At 52.6% G+C, this 18153-nt stretch overlaps 1 protein-coding gene across 1 annotated transcript in view; it reads right to left on the minus strand.

Moving 5' to 3' along the window:
- STX1A (syntaxin 1A) overlaps window positions 1-18153 on the minus strand; it is a gene marked incomplete at its 3' end in the record, with an annotated part of 98130 nt that overhangs the window by 30583 nt on the left and 49394 nt on the right. The window contains exon 4 of the mRNA XM_082493228.1: window positions 452-526. Within this exon, the coding sequence (XP_082349354.1) occupies window positions 452-526 (75 nt within the window). The remainder of the gene's footprint in view (window positions 1-451; window positions 527-18153) is intronic.

Below are 18153 nucleotides of genomic sequence, written 5' to 3' on the forward strand. Positions count from 1 at the left end.
ATAAAAGCAGCTAGAGGATGCGTGGGGGAGGGAAGGTGACGCCCATCCCTGGCTAAACCCTGAGAAGCAATGGCAGATGCCACTTCTGGTTGTCTCTTTCCCCCACTGCGTGACCCCTCCCAGCGCCAGCTCAGGATACCAGAGAACGTGCAGACAGGGTAGGGCTGTGGATCTGTAACCTTCCCTTTCCTACCTAGGACAAACCACCCCAAAACTGCCTTGACCTGACTCAAACACCAGCTGCCCTGCTGGCACAGGGTTGGGATGACAGCCAGGGCCCCACGGCATTTCTAGTCATGGGGGATGAGTGGGAAGTGCTGAGTGGAGGCACGGAGCAGGACCCAGGGCAGCAATGCTCCCTGCCTGCTGTGTCCCCAGCCTGCTGCCCGGGGCTGCAGGGCAGGAGCACAGTGGGCGAAGCCCGGCAGCAGCATTGCAAGCCAATACTCACTCTTTAGCTTGGAGCGCACTTTGTTCGCCGTCTTCTTTATGTCAGACATCAGCTCTTCCAGCTCCTCCTTCGTTTCTGGAGAGAAAGAAAAGAGCAAACACAGATGTGTCGGTGGCATCACTGAAATTTGCTGCCCGGCCCCACAGAATGGGGAGCCCAGAGCTGTGAGCACACCCAGCTCCAGACCGGGAGCACTTCCACCCCACACACCCCGTTGGACTCTCCTCACAGTCCTGAGCCTGGAAATGACCCTGCTGCTGGTCGGAAAGCAGGGAGCCAGGGAGCCATTCTGCAGGACCTTCTGCCCCCACAGCCCTAACCTGCCCCATACCCAGTGCTCAACAGAAAGTGGAAGGGATGGGATACGCAACCCACACTGCTAGTTCCTGTAGTGGAGAAAAAAACACTGTCAGACACCAAAAATCTTCTGCTCACCAAGGGCTGATCTCCACCGGCTCCTGCCACACCGGCTAGCACTCCCCAGGGTGTTACGAAAACCCACGTCTTCCGCTGGCACCCCCTGACTAACAGCCAGTGTGTGTGTGTGTGTGCATGTTCACTCCCCAGCCTGAATTTGCTGCTTTTGGTAGAAAAGTAAGGGCTCAAGTGGCCAGAAACCCCCTCCAGTCCCACAGCCCACATCTCAGGAATGATTCTGAGCAGTGTGACAGTGGCAGGAGGGTGTAAAGCAATACTCATATTTCAACCAGCGGGGGCACAGGAGTTGCAAATATAACCAAGCAAGAGCAAGTGCCTTCCTCCCTGTCCCCACGGGCATCCCACGTGTCCCTGTGTGACTTGCACGCAGCTCCCACTGGGAGAAGAGCCCTGCTGAGCATGGAGCCTGTCGGTGAGTCTCAGCATCTCCCCAGGGTCACCTCTCCAAGACTGCAAGGGCTTTTACAGGAGTCTCCTGGGCTGCCAGGACTATTGGCTCAGCTAGAGAGAGGAGGAAACTACAGCATATGCCACACTCCAGAGAAGTAAATCACCTGGGGACGTTACGAGCCCTGTCTGACTGATGGGATCTGGCACGGGGCTATCTGCCCTCACTCCCATGCACAAACACCAGGAATGGGCTCTGAGCTCACCACCACTGACAGCACAACCACTGCAACATCTCCAGGCACTCGTGTCTTATAGGACTTTTCTCTACATTGCAGCAGCATGTCCCAAGCCACAAGCCATGCTCAGCAAACTGGGATTGGAATGAAGCTCCTTGATCAGCCCTGCAAAGGACTGAGGGTGGGTAACAAATGGGACATCAGCCGGCAATGTGCACTCACAGCCCACAAAGCCAAGCGTCTCCTGGGCTGCATCCCCGGCAGCGTGGCCAGCAGGGCCAGGGAGGGCATGCTCCCCCTCTGCTCCGCTCTCCTCACACCCCCCTGCAGCACCGCCTACAGCCCTGGGGGCCCCAGCACAAGGCAGGCGCGGACCTGGGAGAGACGGCCCACAGGAGGCCACCAAAATGGTCCCAGGCCTGCAACACCTCTGCTGTGGACAAAGGCTGAGAGAGTTGGGGGTGTGCGGCCGGGAGAAGAGACGGCTCCGCGTAGACCTCACTGCGGCCGCTCAGGCCTTGAAGGGGCCTTATAGGAAAGAGGGAGAGAGACTTTTGACCAGCGCCTGCAGGGACAGGACAAGGGGCAGCGGTTCTAAACGGAACGAGGGTGGGGTGAGGATGGACGTGGGGAAGAAATGTTGTACCGTGTGGTTGGTGAGCCCCTGGCACAGGTTGCCCCGAGAAGCTGTGGCTGCCCCATCCCTGGAGGTGTCCCAAGGCCAGGTTGGACAGGGCTTGGAGCAAACTGGGCTGGGGGGAGGTGTCCCTGCCCAGGGCAGGGGGTTGGAGTGGCTGATCTTTGAAGGTCCCTTCCAACAAACCACTCTGGGAGTGTGTGATCTCAGCCAGGTTCTTCTCCCAGAAACCAGTGTCCTCAAAGGAGCCATGACATGAGATATGTCCCTTGCCACCCTGTGCTTCAGAAGCTGCCAGACCTCCCCGAGTCCAGCAGCAGGGCTGGAGTGGGGGGCACAGCACCCATGCCCAGCACACTGGTACCCAGCTGTGCTCCACCTGCGCAGCCCTTCATGCTGTGCACCTGCAAAAAGGATGGGTGATACACAACATCCTGTGCTCACCCATGGGCTTGTGGCAGCCCAGCTGGCTCGCCAGGGACACAACCGTGCTCCAACCATGGGACCAGACAACCCCAAAACTCAGTAGTGAGACCAGCATGTTGCAATATCTCATGATCCAGATACTAAAGAAAGTACATAGCACCTGCCATTCAAATATGATTTCTTGGAAATGTTGCCACCCTAATGCTCCCTCTTGATTTTGATGAGATCAAGACTTACTTAATTAAATAAAACTTTGTTTAATAGACTCTAGGCACATTAACTGAGTCATTTCAATGGCTGTGGTAGCTCTGATGCTATATGCTCCCAGCTGGCAGTCACAGGCATAATTAGAAAATCATGATGATGGGAATGTGCTGGGGGAAGGTCACATCCTATCGACAGTTGTACACATTTCTGACTCAGAGCTAAAAGCTTCGGCACTATTGAGAAAAGGAGAAAATGAACACGTCTGCGAATACCTTCACCCCAGGCTCTAGGTATTTCTGAGCAAGCCAACACAGCAGTGTCACCAGGGGAAGTTGTACAATTATGGATTTGCTAGAGAATAAGCACAAATGCAGTGAAAGGAGGAGGACATTTTCAGATTGAATTCTCATTTAAGTGACTAATTATTTTTTCCCCGTTCTTGAAAGAACTTGTATTGAACAGAGAAAGAAACCATCCTGGGCTAGTAACCCCCTGCACCCAGACAGGCTGAGCCAGCTGATGGGGAAGCAGACAGAGATGCAGGAGTGCCGGGGACAAAAGGCTGCCACGAACACAGGGACAGGCTGAGAGCTGGGCTTTTTCCCCTGGGAAGGGGAAAGGAAAGCAGTTTCCTAGTGCTGCCTATGACTACCCAGCAGGAGGGTGGAGAGAAGCTGGAGCAAGACTTCTTGCTGGTCTTTGGAGGCGACCTTCAGCTTCTTGCTGAAGCTCGGAGGTGCACAGGGACAGGACAAGTAATGACGGACCAAGCTGGGACAAGCAAAATTCAAATTAGATACTAGGAAAAAAAAATTGTCATCATGAAAGCGATCAAACACTGGACCTAGAGAGGCGTTGGGATGTCCATCCTTAAGGATATCTAGCATATGGCTGGGTGAAGGCCTGAGCAAACTGATCTAATGGACCTGCTGGAGGGTACTGGACCAGAAACCTCCAAGGTCCCTTCCCACCCATATCCACCTTTAATCCTATGAAAAAATTTCACACAACTCACTGTTACGTACCTTCCCTTCTCCCTGTCAATTGGGGCTGAGGGATACACCGCAGTGGTGCTATCACTGAGGACGCACAGGGCAAGTGATAAGCATGGGTGAGCATCCCGCGTGCTGGCAGCTCAGGAAGGGGACAGGACCATGAAGACGGATGGAGGGAACACGGGACAAGGAGCTAGGCTGCCTTCCCTTAACATATTTCCAACTGAGCAGCAGGGAGAAAACACTCCTTCTGGCTGGCTTTGAGTCACAGGACGTGTGAGGATTACTTGGCGACCTGGCAGGCACAGGCTTCCCAGACAATTATTTTCACATCCATGGCGTCTGTTTAAGTGACTCACTCAAATCTATTTAACCGTTCACGGCGAGTGACGATCAGCAACAGGAAGCTGAAGTACCACAACATCACCGTCGCTACGGCCAGCATCACCCGGGCAAGCAGAGCAGCGCTAAGGGACAAGATGTGGTACTTAAGACAGGTCTGGCTCTTCGCATCCCACAGCCGACCCGGCACGTCTGCTCTGCTCTTGCTGGCCCTGAGCACAGCAGGGGAGCAGGGATGCCCCCATGGCCACCAGCACCATGAGGCCGTGTCCCCAGTCCCTGCTGGGTGGGGAGAGAAAGCTTTGGCTGGGGGTCGAGCCAGTGCCCAGAGCTGCCATGCAGGATGCTCCTTGGGGTGGGGGTGGGGGACTCCAGCCTGCAGTCTAACACTCAGCACGGCTGGTCACCATTATCAATAAAGGAGGAGGGAAAAAGTCTCCAAACCACCCAGCAGCGGTCAGGAGGGCAGCAGCAGGCACCAGACCTCCACCCTTCACAGTTAACTGCAGGCGACTGTCACCCGCCCGCCGCAGCACGCCTGAGCATCACCGTGAGGGTGACCGCGCACACGATACAGTTCTCAGCCACCGAAGCCTCCTCATTCATATTCAGATTAATAAACCTTCACCTCTTTGCGACCTGCAATTCTTTACTGACAACAACCAACCAACGTAATCAAGGAAAGTACAATTTCCAACTATTTCATAACTGAGTTCTCTGCCAAAGCTGGGAAGAAGGGTCTTTTTGGCAAAGACTTACCTTTTTCAATAAAAAATTAAAGAAGATCCTGACCACAGTTCCTCCAAGGAAATATTAAAAAAAAAACCTTTCTGGCCTTATAACTTTTCATCTGCTTCTCACAGCTTACCACTGATGTGCCTATTTATCTTATGAATTTAATTTATATTTATGAAATGTAGGGTACTTTTTAAAGGTGAATGCAAAGAGGAAGCACAGACCTGGCAGCCCCATGAGCTATCTGGTCTCTGGGAGCACACCCTAAAGGATCCTTCCTAGGGATCAACGGAGTTGGCTGAAACATTTTCCATAGTGTTTCATAGACTTAAAGTAACAAAAATGAAACACGATTTAAAAATCACCAGGGAAAAGATGGGCTAGAAAGGCTGTTCCAGCCCCAGGCTGGTAACTACTGACCAGTCAGCCTCACCTCCGTGCCTGTTAAGATCATGGAGCAGATCCTCCCAGAAAACATGTCGAAACATATGGATGACAGGGAGGTGATGAGAGGCAGCCAACATGACTTCACCAAGGCCAAATCGTGCCGGACTAAGCTGGTGGTCTTCTACGTTGGAGGGACTGCATCAGTGGACAAAAGAAGAGCTACAGATGTCACCTTTCCAGACTCCTGTAAGGCCTTTGACACTGTCCCCCACAACTTTCTTGCCTCTTATTTGGAGAGATATGGGTTTGGTGGATGAACTATAGATGGATAAGGAATTGTGTGGATGGCCACATCCAAATCGTTGCATTCAGTGGCTCAATGTACAAGTGGAAACCCGTAATAAGTGGTGTCCCTCGAGGGTCTGTACTGGGACCAATACTGTTTCATATCTTCATCAACGACACAGACAAGTGGGATCAAGTGCACCCTCAGCAAATGTGCAGGTGAGTGGGGCAGTCAATACCCTGGAGGGAAGGGGTGACATCCAGAGGGACCTGGACAGGCTTCAGAAACGGGCCCGTGGCAACCTCGTGAAGTTTAACCAGGCCAAGTGCAAGGTCCTGCACCTGGGTTGGGGCAATCCCCAGTACCAGCACAGACTGGGAGATGGAGGGAGGGAGGCAGGGAAGGATGGAGAGCAGGCCTGCAGAGAAGGACTTTCCAGCAGAAGTCCTATTTCTCAGAAGAGATTTGGGACATCGGGGACCTCTATGCAGCCCTTCAGTTCCCAAAGGCTGATGTTCCTTCTTGGAAACAGAGCTCGGAGTCTGACATTGCAACTTATGTATTCAAGCTAAGTACAATAAGAAGAAAAAAAATAAGACGCTCGTTTTGCAAGATGCTGACTCAACCCCTTCCTAATTTTCTAGAATTTTTTTCGACTGACCAATACAACCATTTGCAGCAGGTATGACAGCACAGGGGAGCATGGAGAGGGGTGGGCAGGAGAGAGCTGCACGACCACTGCCCCGAGCAGATCCGGGATTGTCCCTTACACATAGAAGCAACACAAGGAGCTCCAGCTGCTTGCTGAGTTGCAGAAATAGGACACGGCAATGCTGTCCATCTGCCTTCGCCAGGAGCGAGGGCATGGAAGACATTCACTACCGTCGTGAGGGGCCAGCAGCCCTGGGAATTTTAACTTCCAGTGTGCCAGGAGGGACAAATCCTGCTTGAGATGCAGCAAGGAGAGACATTGCCGGGATTTGATGTGCAAAATGTCAGAAGGCTTCTACAAAGGAGAAGAACAGAGATGATACACAGAAGGGTCTGATAAGCTCTTACTGATCCCGTGGGACTAAAGGTGCTCCCCAAAACGCCTCTCGTCTGTACCATCCAGCTGTGTTTGGAGGTGATCCGCAACAGATTAAAACTGTAGCTTTTGACTTTTTAAGTTACTAAAAAAGGAAGCCAGAGACGTTTATGTTTCTATTACATATTTTTAAGTAATTAAAAGCTGATTATCGCTAACATCAGTGGGACTGCACTTATAAAATACCCTTTTATATTCGCGGTCATGGATCCTGTCTCACACATCCTGGGAACCCAGCGTGCTCCTCGCAGGCTGCCGGTCCAGCCAGGCAGAGGTGCTGAGCTGCAGTCACCAAGAAGTGTGGACTCCGAGTCCACTGGCCGCACACCGGGAGTCTTGCACCACCAACTGGGCTGGCAGCGATGGAGTGGCCACGGGCAGCCTCGCACCCAGGAAACCAGCATGCAAAGCCCTTTCACAGCCTGTCGCTGAGCTGGATGACGACTGAGCTACCCCCTAAGGTGTCCTCATCCTGCCACCGTCCTTCTCTGCCTACTGCTCCGGGCTGGCCTCGGAGCCAGAAAATTCCCCTGGGAGGCAAATCTCAGGATGAAGGGAGAGGGGTGCTCTTCATTATCTGCTTCCCCTGCAGCCACGCAGGTTATTTATAATCCAGCAGCACAAATGATGGGATCAAAGTTTGCTGGCAAAAAAGAGCTTTGGTTTGGTGAGGAACCTGTGCAAAAGGTAGAGTAGAGACAGTGTAGCTCAGTGCCTCATTCCAGTTTGTCTTTTTTTGGAGAAAGTGTTGGGATTTCTTTTTTTTTTTTTTCCAATTACACTAAAACAACAGTTTGAAGCTGGTGGTGAAGAGCCAGGCGTAAAGGGGAGCCATGCAAATGCCGTAACCCCGCCTGGACGTTCACATGAGCTTGAATCCAATTCATGCAACAACACGGCTCCCAAGATCCGCTGCCCATCCTGCCTGCAGCGGGCTCACGGGGCCGCCAGCCGTGGCAGGAACAGTTTGCATCCAGCAGCAAACCTAGTGGGACCCGCAGCTTGCCTCCAGCATCCCCAGCCCGTCGCATCCCATGCCAGTCCTCTCGCTTACAGCTCCACTGGAGCCGCTATTCAGAAAGCGGGAGGTCGCTGAGCCGACAGGAAACAGCAAGTGTCAATAGCTCAAAGAAGGGGGATTTTAGGAGATCTTTTAATTAATTTTTCAGCAATAATTACATACCCTGAGTGACAATGCAAGTGGAAGAGCGTAGTTCTGTTTGCACAGCAATGAGGTCCTGCTAAAACATGGCTCAAAGGGACTGATCTGGTGGGTGCTCCACGGCCCCAGGGACTTATCCCGACCCACGACAGCTGCCTCCATGAGGAGCACCCAATTAAGACAGCAGCAGTTATGTGATCGAACGGCTTTGGATGGCTGTTCCCACCAGCTGCAAACATCAGAGATCTCCAGCCCTGGCTGTTTTACAGCATCACTCGCAAGGTTTTGGGGCACCCACCTCTCTGGGAGCAATTAGCCGGCCAACGAGCAAACTGCTCCTTCCCTTTCCACAGTCTCCTTCCATTTTCTTCCCAGCGCCCCGTCGTCCCTGCGGCTCTCCAGCCTCTCCATCCACCTCGTTTGCTCCAGGGTGACACTAAAAGCCATCACAAGCTGCGCCCTGTCCCTTCGCCGCCCACTGCCATCCCACTCGGGGCCACAGGCAAAGCCCGGGAGCTGTGGGAGAGTGCAGGGCGCAGTGGGACGGCAGTACCGGGGCACGTGGGGAGCAGAGCCTCAGCAGGCAGAGGTACCAACTAAAGCTGCTCAGATCTATTTTTACAACACCAAAACGCATTAATTGCCTTTCCCTCCTTTAATTCTCACGATCGAATTCCACTTCAAATACTCCATTATTTTGCCCAGAAGCAAGGTCAGGTTAATCAGTCAATAATTACCCAACTCATTCCCTCTCCCTTTCTTTAAAAAATTGACACTGTGCTTCCTCCCGAGCTCTGGATGCCCATCAGGTATGCGGAGACTTATTGGAAATCAACACTAATGGCAGAGGCACCATCTTACTCAGCTCTCGGAAAACTTCCCGATCGATAACTTCAGGTAGACTGCATCCAGCAGTGTCTATTTTTGGTCCCGACTGTTCAGAAACAACCTAAATTACTGTTGAAATGTAAGAATTTAATCATCATAAGATACGTCACGTGTTTTATCCAACATTCAAAAAAAAGAGTTTCCCATATGTTTCTGTCCTTTCTGCATTATTCTCCCTTTTTCCGTTATTAATGCACCAAAACAGCTGAGAGGTTTCTGCTCATCTTTAAGCATGTCACAAAAAATTCAGACCGTCCTTTGGGCTGGTGCTTGCTGGGTTTTCCAGCTCCCTGAAATACCCAGCTCCAGTTTGTGTGCCACTGGGAGAGGGTGGGAAAATATTCTCCTCCTCCCCATCACGTATGGGAAAACGGAGACAAATGTAAATCAATGGCAATTAAAACCCCAAAAGTAGAAGTTACAGAAAAGTGGTAAGAAACGCAAAAGGATGCAGTGAGAATATAGTGCTTTAAATTTAATCCGTGTGCACAGGATATAAAGGAGCAAGTCATGATCATCTGAACCAAAGCTTCTCATTTTTCCTCTTGTACTTGATTCCCCTTTATCTGCTGAGACAAAAGGGGATTGCAGCGCTTCGGCACCAGTACATCATGCTGGTATGATGGGAAGATTTGCTTCTCATTTGGACCAACCTCAGGGTCGTTGTGCTGACGCCCGGCTACCCCGGCGCTGAGACCGGAACAGGAGCAGCGCTGCCGCACAGGGGTCCTTCCCCCATCCTGTGACAAAGATATTTCACATTCACGGAATCACGGAATCACGGAATTTTCAGAGTTGGAAGGGACCTCTAGAGATCACCCAGCCCAACTCCCCTGCCAGAGCAGGATTGCCCAGAGCACATCACTCAGGACTGCATCCAGGCGGGTCTTGAAAATCTCCAGAGAAGGGGACTCCCCCCCTCCCTGGGCAGCCTGTGCCAGTGCTCTGTCACCCGAACCGTAAAGAAGTGTTTCCGTGTATTTGAACGGAACTTCCTGTGTTCCAACTTGTGCCCATTGCCCCTCCTCCTGTCACTGGGAACCATTGACAAGAGCCTGGCTCCATCCTCCTTCAACCCACCCTTTAGATACTTGTACGCCATAATAAGGTCTCCCCTCAGCCTTCTCTTCTCCAGGCTAAAGAGTCCCAGCGCTCTCAGCCTTTCCTCATAAGGGAGATGCTCCAAGCCCTTCATCATCTTAGTTGCCCTTCGCTGGACTCGCTCCAGCAGTTCCCTGTCCCTCTTGAACTGGGGAGCCCAAAATTGGACACAGTATTCCAGTTGTGGCCTCACCAGTGCAGAGTAGAGGGGGAGAATGACCTCCCTCGACCTACTGGCCACACTCTTCCCTATGCAGCCCAGGATTACATTGGCCTTTTTGGCAACAAGGGCACATTGCTGGGCCATGGATAATTTACTGTCTACCACGACCCCCAGATCCTTCTCCTCCGAGCTACTTCCCAGCAGGTCCATCCCTAACCTATACTGGTGCCTAGCATTCTTCCTCCCCAGGTGCAGGATCTTGACACTGTGTCACTCCAGTGACACATATCTTTCTTCTAGGTCTGAGTAACACAAACTAGGCTGAATTTCAGACCACAAATGAGCAACTGCAATTCTCTGGTTTATTAATTGGTTTTGTAACTGAGATGTCCGAGACAATGAAATAATTCCTTTGTGTCCTATGCTTTAATCATAGGATCAGGGACTCTCAGAGTGGTTTGGGTTGGAAGTGACCTTCAAAGATCACCCACTCCAACCCCCCTGCTGTGGACAAGGACACCTCCCCCCAGCCCAGGTTACTCCAAGCCCCGTCCAACCTGGCCTTGAACACCTCCAGGGATGGGGCAGCCACAGCTTCTCGGGGCAACCTGTGCCAGGGGCTCACCACCCTCACGGTACAACATTTCTTCCCCACGTCCATCCTCACCCCACCCTCGTTCCGTTTAGAACCGCTGCCCCTTGTCCTGTCCCTGCAGGCGCTGGTCAAAAGTCTCTCTCCCTCTTTCCTATAAGGCCCCTTCAAGGCCTGAGCGGCCGCAGTGAGGTCTGCGCGGAGCCGTCTCTTCTCCCGGCTGCACACCCCCACCTCTCTCAGCCTTTGTCCACAGCAGAGGTGTTGCAGGCCTGGGACCATTTTGGTGGCCTCCTGTGGGCCGTCTCTCCCAGGTCCGCGCCTGCCTTGTGCTGGGGCCCCCAGGGCTGTAGGCGGTGCTGCAGGGGGGTGTGAGGAGAGCGGAGCAGAGGGGCAGCATGCCCTCCCTGGCCCTGCTGGCCACGCTGCTGGGGATGCAGCCCAGGAGACGCTTGGCTTTGTGGGCTGTGAGTGCACATTGCCGGCTGATATCCCATTTGTCACCCACCAGTCTCCTCCCATCCTTCCCCACAGGCTGCTCTCCCTCCATCCATCCATCCATCCATCCATCCATCCATCCATCCATCCATCCATTCCCCAGTCTGTGCTGGTACTGGGGGTTGCCCCGACCCAGGTGCAGGACCTTGCACTTGGCTTCATTGAACTTCACGAGGTTCACATGCTTTGGTAGCTTTATTGCTAGCAACTCTGGCTGTATACTAAAGCACTTTCACCCATCCTCCCCTTTTTATCTTCACCTCCTTCAGGAGATTTGCTCTGAGCCATCCTCAAGCAAGCTGCCTCCTGCCATGAGCACTGACCCGGCTGTGCTCTCCACCTTCCCCAGCACTCCAGCCCATGCTGCTTTCTCCCTGCACCAGGAATAGCACTTGTTTATCTGACCCTTTTCTAGAAGGCAGTGCCAGGTGAATCAGACTGAGTTAAAAAAAAAAAAATAGTTTTGGATCTCTCCAAATGCCAGAGCCTAGAGCAGGAGGCAGAGCTCTGGAGGGCCACCGGCCATCCCACGCCACCTCAGCTGCTGCTCTGCAGGCGGCTTGACCATACATGCCACAAGCCTACATCAGGACCTACATCAGACATCCCCCCCGGCCTGTCTGGTGAACCAGTCCCCTTGGGCAGGGGTAGGAACAGCTCTGTTGTGAGCAGAGGCTTCCACGGAGAAGGTCCTGCAGCTCCACCAACACAGCCCAATTCTGCATGACCCTCCATGGGCCCAGCACACACCATGGCTCTTCCCAAAAGCAGCTCTACCCTGAATGCCATATTTAAATTGTTCAGGATGAGAGAGTGTGTCCAAACTAGAGAGTCTGCACCAACAAGGGGCCCTGGCCTCTGAGCAGACTGAAGGGCAGTAGAGAAGCAGGGCCTGATGAAGGGACTGGGTCCACAGGAGGAGAGAAGTCCTTCCTCCCACACACAAGGTGACGCAGACCACATAAGGTGACCCCATTTGGACAAAGAGAAACAGGGCTTCATGTAGAAACGCAGCCAGCCAGGGAATTGTGGAAAGGTTATTTTTAGAGTTGCACATTTCCATGATAAAGAGCAAGTATTACCTCTAGCTGGAAAAAAATTTTTCTAGCGCTGGTGGAAAAAAATGACCTGCAGAAGTCCTACCACCCAGAGCTTCAGCTGCAAGAGAGCGCTCTTCAAGATACTGTTATTCGGTACCTAAAGCAGCATGTGCAAAAGAAAGCCCCAGAAGGCACCCACTGAAGAGTTCAGATACCTCTGCTGCCCAATCCATCATTTTTTTCTTAAAAAATATGGCCTGGTTTATATTTTTAAACACGGACTGAAGTGGAGGGAACTGTGTGACTGTTCCCTCAACTCCTGCTTGGATTTTGGCTAACGCACTGGGAGCAGCACCATTACATCCAAGCCAGGACATGTAGGCAGGACACAGTGGCCAGAAAGGGTTAATGGTCATTCTGCAGTCACTGTCACCTGCAGCTGGCTGTCTCCTGCAGCCACCATCCTTGCATATTGGTTGTCTGGTGGTTTCTTCAGAATCCACTAACTCTTGGAAATGGTATAGATCAAACTTCAAAGCTGGAAGGTATCATCACATCAGGTTTTTAAGCGGATCCAACATCAGCCGGACTGCTGAGGCTTTCTCTCTTCCCAGTGTGATACAGGGGATGCCCACATCATGATGGAGGAACTATCACCCTCTGTTACATACCCGTTTTGCTTATAAATGCATGAGTTGCAAGTTGCAAGTTATGAGTTTGAAGTTATGAATTAGAGAACTTTTGAGTTAGAAACCTCATGAATTAAGTGACAGACGAGTGAATTCGCATGTTAGAAAAGTCTATGCAAAGTGTAGCGAGCCCTTGTTTGTCTTGTTTGCTTTCTTTCCTAATGAGCTCATAAAATAAAGTTTAATTCACACAGTACCTTGTCCTGTAAACTTGGGAGATCCAAACGGACCATGACAAACTGTGTTGCGCGTGGCCCATTCCCAGGCAGGCTGGCTGGTTGTTGTGGGTGTTCCAGTCCCCCTCACCCCTGAGTCTCCCCATTCTCCTCACCCTGGGGCCTGAGCAGGGCAGCAGCCATCTAACAGCTCCCAACCTCAGCTGGAGCTTCCACCAAAAGACTTGCTAGGGCAACACCCTGTCCAGGTCAATCAGTCATTGCAACCTGCAGCTCTGTTGAGTGTCCGAGCAGATGGCTTTGGGCACAGGGAGGCCAGGAAGGTTCCTAAGAGCCGCTCACTGCACGGCAGCCCCCCAAGTCTCTGTAAATAACAGCCCCCAAGCAACCATCATAATCCATTTAATCAAAAAAGAGAAATGGGCTTTGGTCATCTGGAGGATTTAGCAGCAGTCCAGGTCACAGAGTGTCACTAAAGAGGCAGCAGGAAAGGGATGGGAAATGTCAAAAAGGGAAAAAATCCACCTCACAGGGCTGGGCTCAAGTATCTTTTTCATAGGATCATGGATTCACAGAGTGGTTTGAGTTGGAAGTGACCTTAAAGACCATCCAGTCCCACCCCCCTGCCCTGGGCAGGGACACCTCCCACTAGACCAGGTTGCTCCAAGCCCCATCCAACCTGGCCTTGAACACCTCCAGGGATGGGGCAGCCACAGCTTCTCTGGGCAATCTGCGCCAGGGGCTCACCACCCTCACGGTACAACATTTCTTCCCTATGTCCAATCTAAACCTCGCTAGGCCACTGGCAGGGACGGTGCTGGCACGTGCTGCAGAGCCCCCCCAGCTGCCTGCTTTGCCAAGCCCCTGCTAAAGACACTCCAGGACAAAGCCAGCTCTCCCTGACTTTGGGAACTGGCTTCATTCACTGAGGCTGGCATCACCCAGGCCCCCCAGGGCCATGGTCAGGGTGAGTGGCAAGGCAAGGTTTGGTCCATCCATCCTCTTCTGCACCCATGTCTCCAAACATAAAAGCCAGCCAGCTCTGTGCCTTCACGTGAGACACACATGCTGGGGCTGAGCCCTCTTCCACGATCCCTGTCACAAGGCTGCCTCGCTCGTAGGTTTGTGAATTTACAGAAATCAGAAACAAATTGTTCCTGATCAGGACCTCCTCCCTCCGATCCGGCTCAGGGGCATGAGATCGTGCCGGTCGCCGGCTGGAGACCTCACTCCCCATGCAGGGTGAGCAGCCTCTGACGGGTCCTCCCTGCCACCATTGCCCAGCTCTCCCCAGCGTCTCCCCATCACCCAGCCCCTGCGACTCTCCATGTACTGCTGCTTGTGAGCTCTTCCCAGCCTCCCCCTGCCCTTGCTGGCTGAGGCGGCAGGGCCCCGGCAGCCGGCGGCTGCAGGCAGTGCCGGGAGCTGCGTGCCGTGGCAGGCAGTGTTGACGTGCTCCCCGGCACGCTCACTCCAGCCTCCCACTCCTCCCCAGTGCGGCATCAGCCGCGGGCGTCACCGGCGTGTCACCAGCCGCCTTTTCCACAGCGCTCATTAATTCATCGGAGGGGAAATCTCCTTTCAGGGAATCCCAAAAGCAAGGGGACCACCATGACCAGCAAACCTTGCTTGCTCCCTGCTTCACCACTCCAAACTCCACACGTTGTCCTTGCTCAGTGCCCCTCAGAGAAGGGTAGGTTACCTTTGAATGCTCAAAGTAAAAATGGAGAAACTGGGAATATTGGTAGGAAGGGAGGAAAATTTACTTGTCTTTAGCGAGGATGAAACAACACAGTTTGAACAAAGAGAAAATAACAGCGAGCCTACAAAATTACTGCAAAACAATGCAAGGATGTGTTCAGGCGGTAGAGAAAGGAGGGGGAAAATAGGATGGATGCAGGTCTGGGATTGCACAGACCAACTGCCAAGTACCCACTCCCCCTCCTCAGCTCTTGCATAGGAAATATTTTTGTGTGCTCTCTCGTGGTGACCCCCACACTTCCTCCTTGGCACCGATTCACCCCTTCCCTCCCAGCTCCACATCTCAGCAGCCTCCTCCAAAGCCCTCCACCCCCCGCTACACTGGACTCCACTTGCTCCTGCCGTCCATCTCCCTTAATTACAGCTTCCCCAGCCTGTTCCCTCTCCGTGAGCTGGAACTCATCCTCCCCTGTCACTTCACTCTCCAGATTCCTTTCTTCGCCAGGATTTGCCTTCCCCGTTCACAGCGCTGCTCATTCTTAGCTAATTACCAAGCCTGACAGCAGGCTCTGCCCTGCCAGCCTTCGCGCTTTGCCCCAAGCGTCTGCTGTTGGCAGCTGGCTGGCCAACCACCGCTACCTGCCGCATCATTTGCGTACTTAAAAAATCTCTTTTAACTTTACCTACTGTGCAAGCGAAGCCACCTGCAGGCACCCACAGCCCCTGCTGCACATCCCTGCTGCCAGGCGGCTGGGCAACCCTGCACATCTGGCAGAAGAAGGTCCTCACGGAAGAGCGTTGCCCAAGGCTCTCCCTCCCCAGGACCCCAGCGATCCCGATACGGCCATGCGAGCCCTTCTCCTCCCCAGCTTGCCTGAAAGAGATGTCCCTCTCCCTGCAGGGTGGTATTTCTACCTTTTAGACAGCAGGTTTTGGATTTCCCTGGGGGAGGAATCCTTGGGGAAATCTCATACTGGGGTGTCTTCTAAATGTCTGTGGGCATCCTGGGTCACAAGACGTGGCTGCGTCCCCCACCCTGTACGCTCACCTTCTCACCAAACCCTAATAGACAGAGGCTTTTCCCCATCGACTGCCTCTTCCCGAATTATCCTTCCTCACAGCTCTGGCCCCTTGATTCAAAGGCAAAGCACTCACATGCAGGTGTGGGGCTGCTCCACGCTCAAAACACACGGCCATTGCCCACACTTCACATCAAGACACGCATGCAGTTCTGCAGCGGCTCTCACAGGGCCGGCAACGTTTTCCTCCACGACTGCAAAGCCCAACTCTAACTCTCAGTGAACAACAACTTTAATACGCACAGGTGATGGTCAGGAATGACAGCAGAAACCTCCAGCTGTTGCAGATGTGAAAAGGGCACTGCTGCTGAGCTCACTTCAGTGGGGTGGACCTAACACAGCTCAGAAGCAAAATTATGTCCAGGAGAAGTGAAGGTTTTCATCAAAGCAAAATGTGCAAGGAAGGAAAAACAGCAAGAAGAGTGTATCTTTGGGTTTTCTGAAGTTTGTAGCAGCCAGGGGCTGGGCAGGTACGAACGGGTATATCACACCCGCGCTACCAGGCTGGACACGGACCAGATGATTAAAGATTCAGAGTCGGACTGGGGGAAAATGATGAATGACTTCCATGCGGGGGTCACTCCCGGCTCGAGTTCAATTCAGTATTTTCATTAAGAGCTTGCAGGCTGGAGGAAAATCCACTCACAAGCTCGCAGAGGCAGCACAGAAGAGCTGTGCTTGCTTCACCTATCTGATTTAAAGATGCACTTGATTAATGACAAAACCAGGCTAAAAATCAATTACAGAGATACTGGAAAAGGACAAATCTCAGCTGGTTCCCATGGACAGCAATAATCTAATGGCCAAGTACAACTCTAGGACCTTGTAGCCACTCGTACGCTGGGAGGAGGTTACATGAGAGCCAGCAAGGAAGGCAGCAGCCAAAGGCAGGACGCAGTGTGGGGATCGCAGGCAGTTTTTTCTTGGAAATGGAAAATCTGAGCAGGGCTCGGGTAGACAACTGCCTCCCCGAGCTCAACACAGCACTGTGCTGAGGATGGGCAGTGCGGGCAGAAGGGGGCTGTGATCCCACCTCTGAACACAGCACTGACCCTGTGTCCCAACGGTGCTTCCACATTTCCCAAACAAGGATGTCCCACAGAAGCTAGAAAGAGGGATTTCACCCAAGGGAGGTCTGGAGATGCTCCCTGATCGCTGCATGTGGGTGCCGGCCGATGGGAAAGCTGCCCACACGCACAGCAGCCTGAACGCTACCTAATCTCAGCAAAAGATCTAGTTAATCCAATTTTCTGGAAGTAGTTGGTGTCCACAAATGCTTGGCTTGCCTGCTTCTTGTAGTCTGTGGATAGTTAATCCCCTGTTCAGTCCTCTCCTTCTGGTCAAGGGATGATCAGGATTTCCCATACAGGACTGCCAGCCTGGTGCTGGGACAGGGACTACACTCAAACGCTGCGCTGCAGAGGATACACCACCTGTGTGCGACGGTCAGGGAGGGTTACGCTCTTCTTGTTTCCATCTCAGTAACCAATAATAGTCTCCGAACTTTTTCTGAAGACCAGACACCAGCCATCACCGGACATGGTCCACTTGATAATGAAGATCTGTGTCCTCAAAAAGTCTTCTCTGATCCAAAGCTCACATGCTCCAGACCAAACTAAGCACCAAATCTGCACTTGGGTTGTCAGGAACCTCCACCAACTGGGGCCTCATCTCCTTCATGAAGGACACATCACCCGAGCAACTCCTTTGGCATGGGAGGATTTCAGTCCTTCCTGCCTTTGACCTACCACAGTCTCCAGAGGTGGAGCAGAGGTCCCTGCCAACCTCAACCAGCCTGTGGTCCTGTAAGAAAAGGGTTTTTTACTGTGATGGTGACTGATCAGAGGTTGTGGAGTCTCCATCCTTGGAGATATTCAAATACCATCTGGATACGGTCCTGGGCAACCTGCTCTAGGTCACCCAGCTTGAGCAGGGGTGTTGGACCAGGTGACCTCCAGAGGTTCCCTCTCACCTGAACCAATCTGTGATTCTGTGAAAATAAGGAGCTGCGGTGCCCCGTGATGATCACACCAGACAAGAGAAGCTGTTGTCCTGTGTTTCATGAAACCTGTGAAAAGCAGCCATGCCACATGGCTGCAGAGCATCACCTGCCCCCATGAAGCACCACTGATGCTGGACCCTGGGCTGGGGGGCAAGGCGGGGGGACAGCCTGCAACCTGCTGGACACATGCAGGGAAACTTCCTCATCTGGAGACTAGCTGAAGCATATGGGAGGGGACCCAATAAAACAAAGAGATGGCACTAACGGTAGAAATTGTCCAAGAATGAGAGAAAATGCCTTACAGAAGGAGATTCCAGAGCCCAGGAGAAGGTTGTTATAATCAGCTATCACCTTACAAGGAGGAAATGCTGAAAACTGAAGAGCTGGTTGGTCTTCACCGTGTCCTTATATCAAGACCTTGATCTTCTGGACCACCTCCTTTGTC

This window comes from Vanellus vanellus (assembly GCF_965231255.1).
Source record: "Vanellus vanellus genome assembly, chromosome: 19".
Lineage (NCBI taxonomy): Eukaryota > Metazoa > Chordata > Aves > Charadriiformes > Charadriidae > Vanellus > Vanellus vanellus.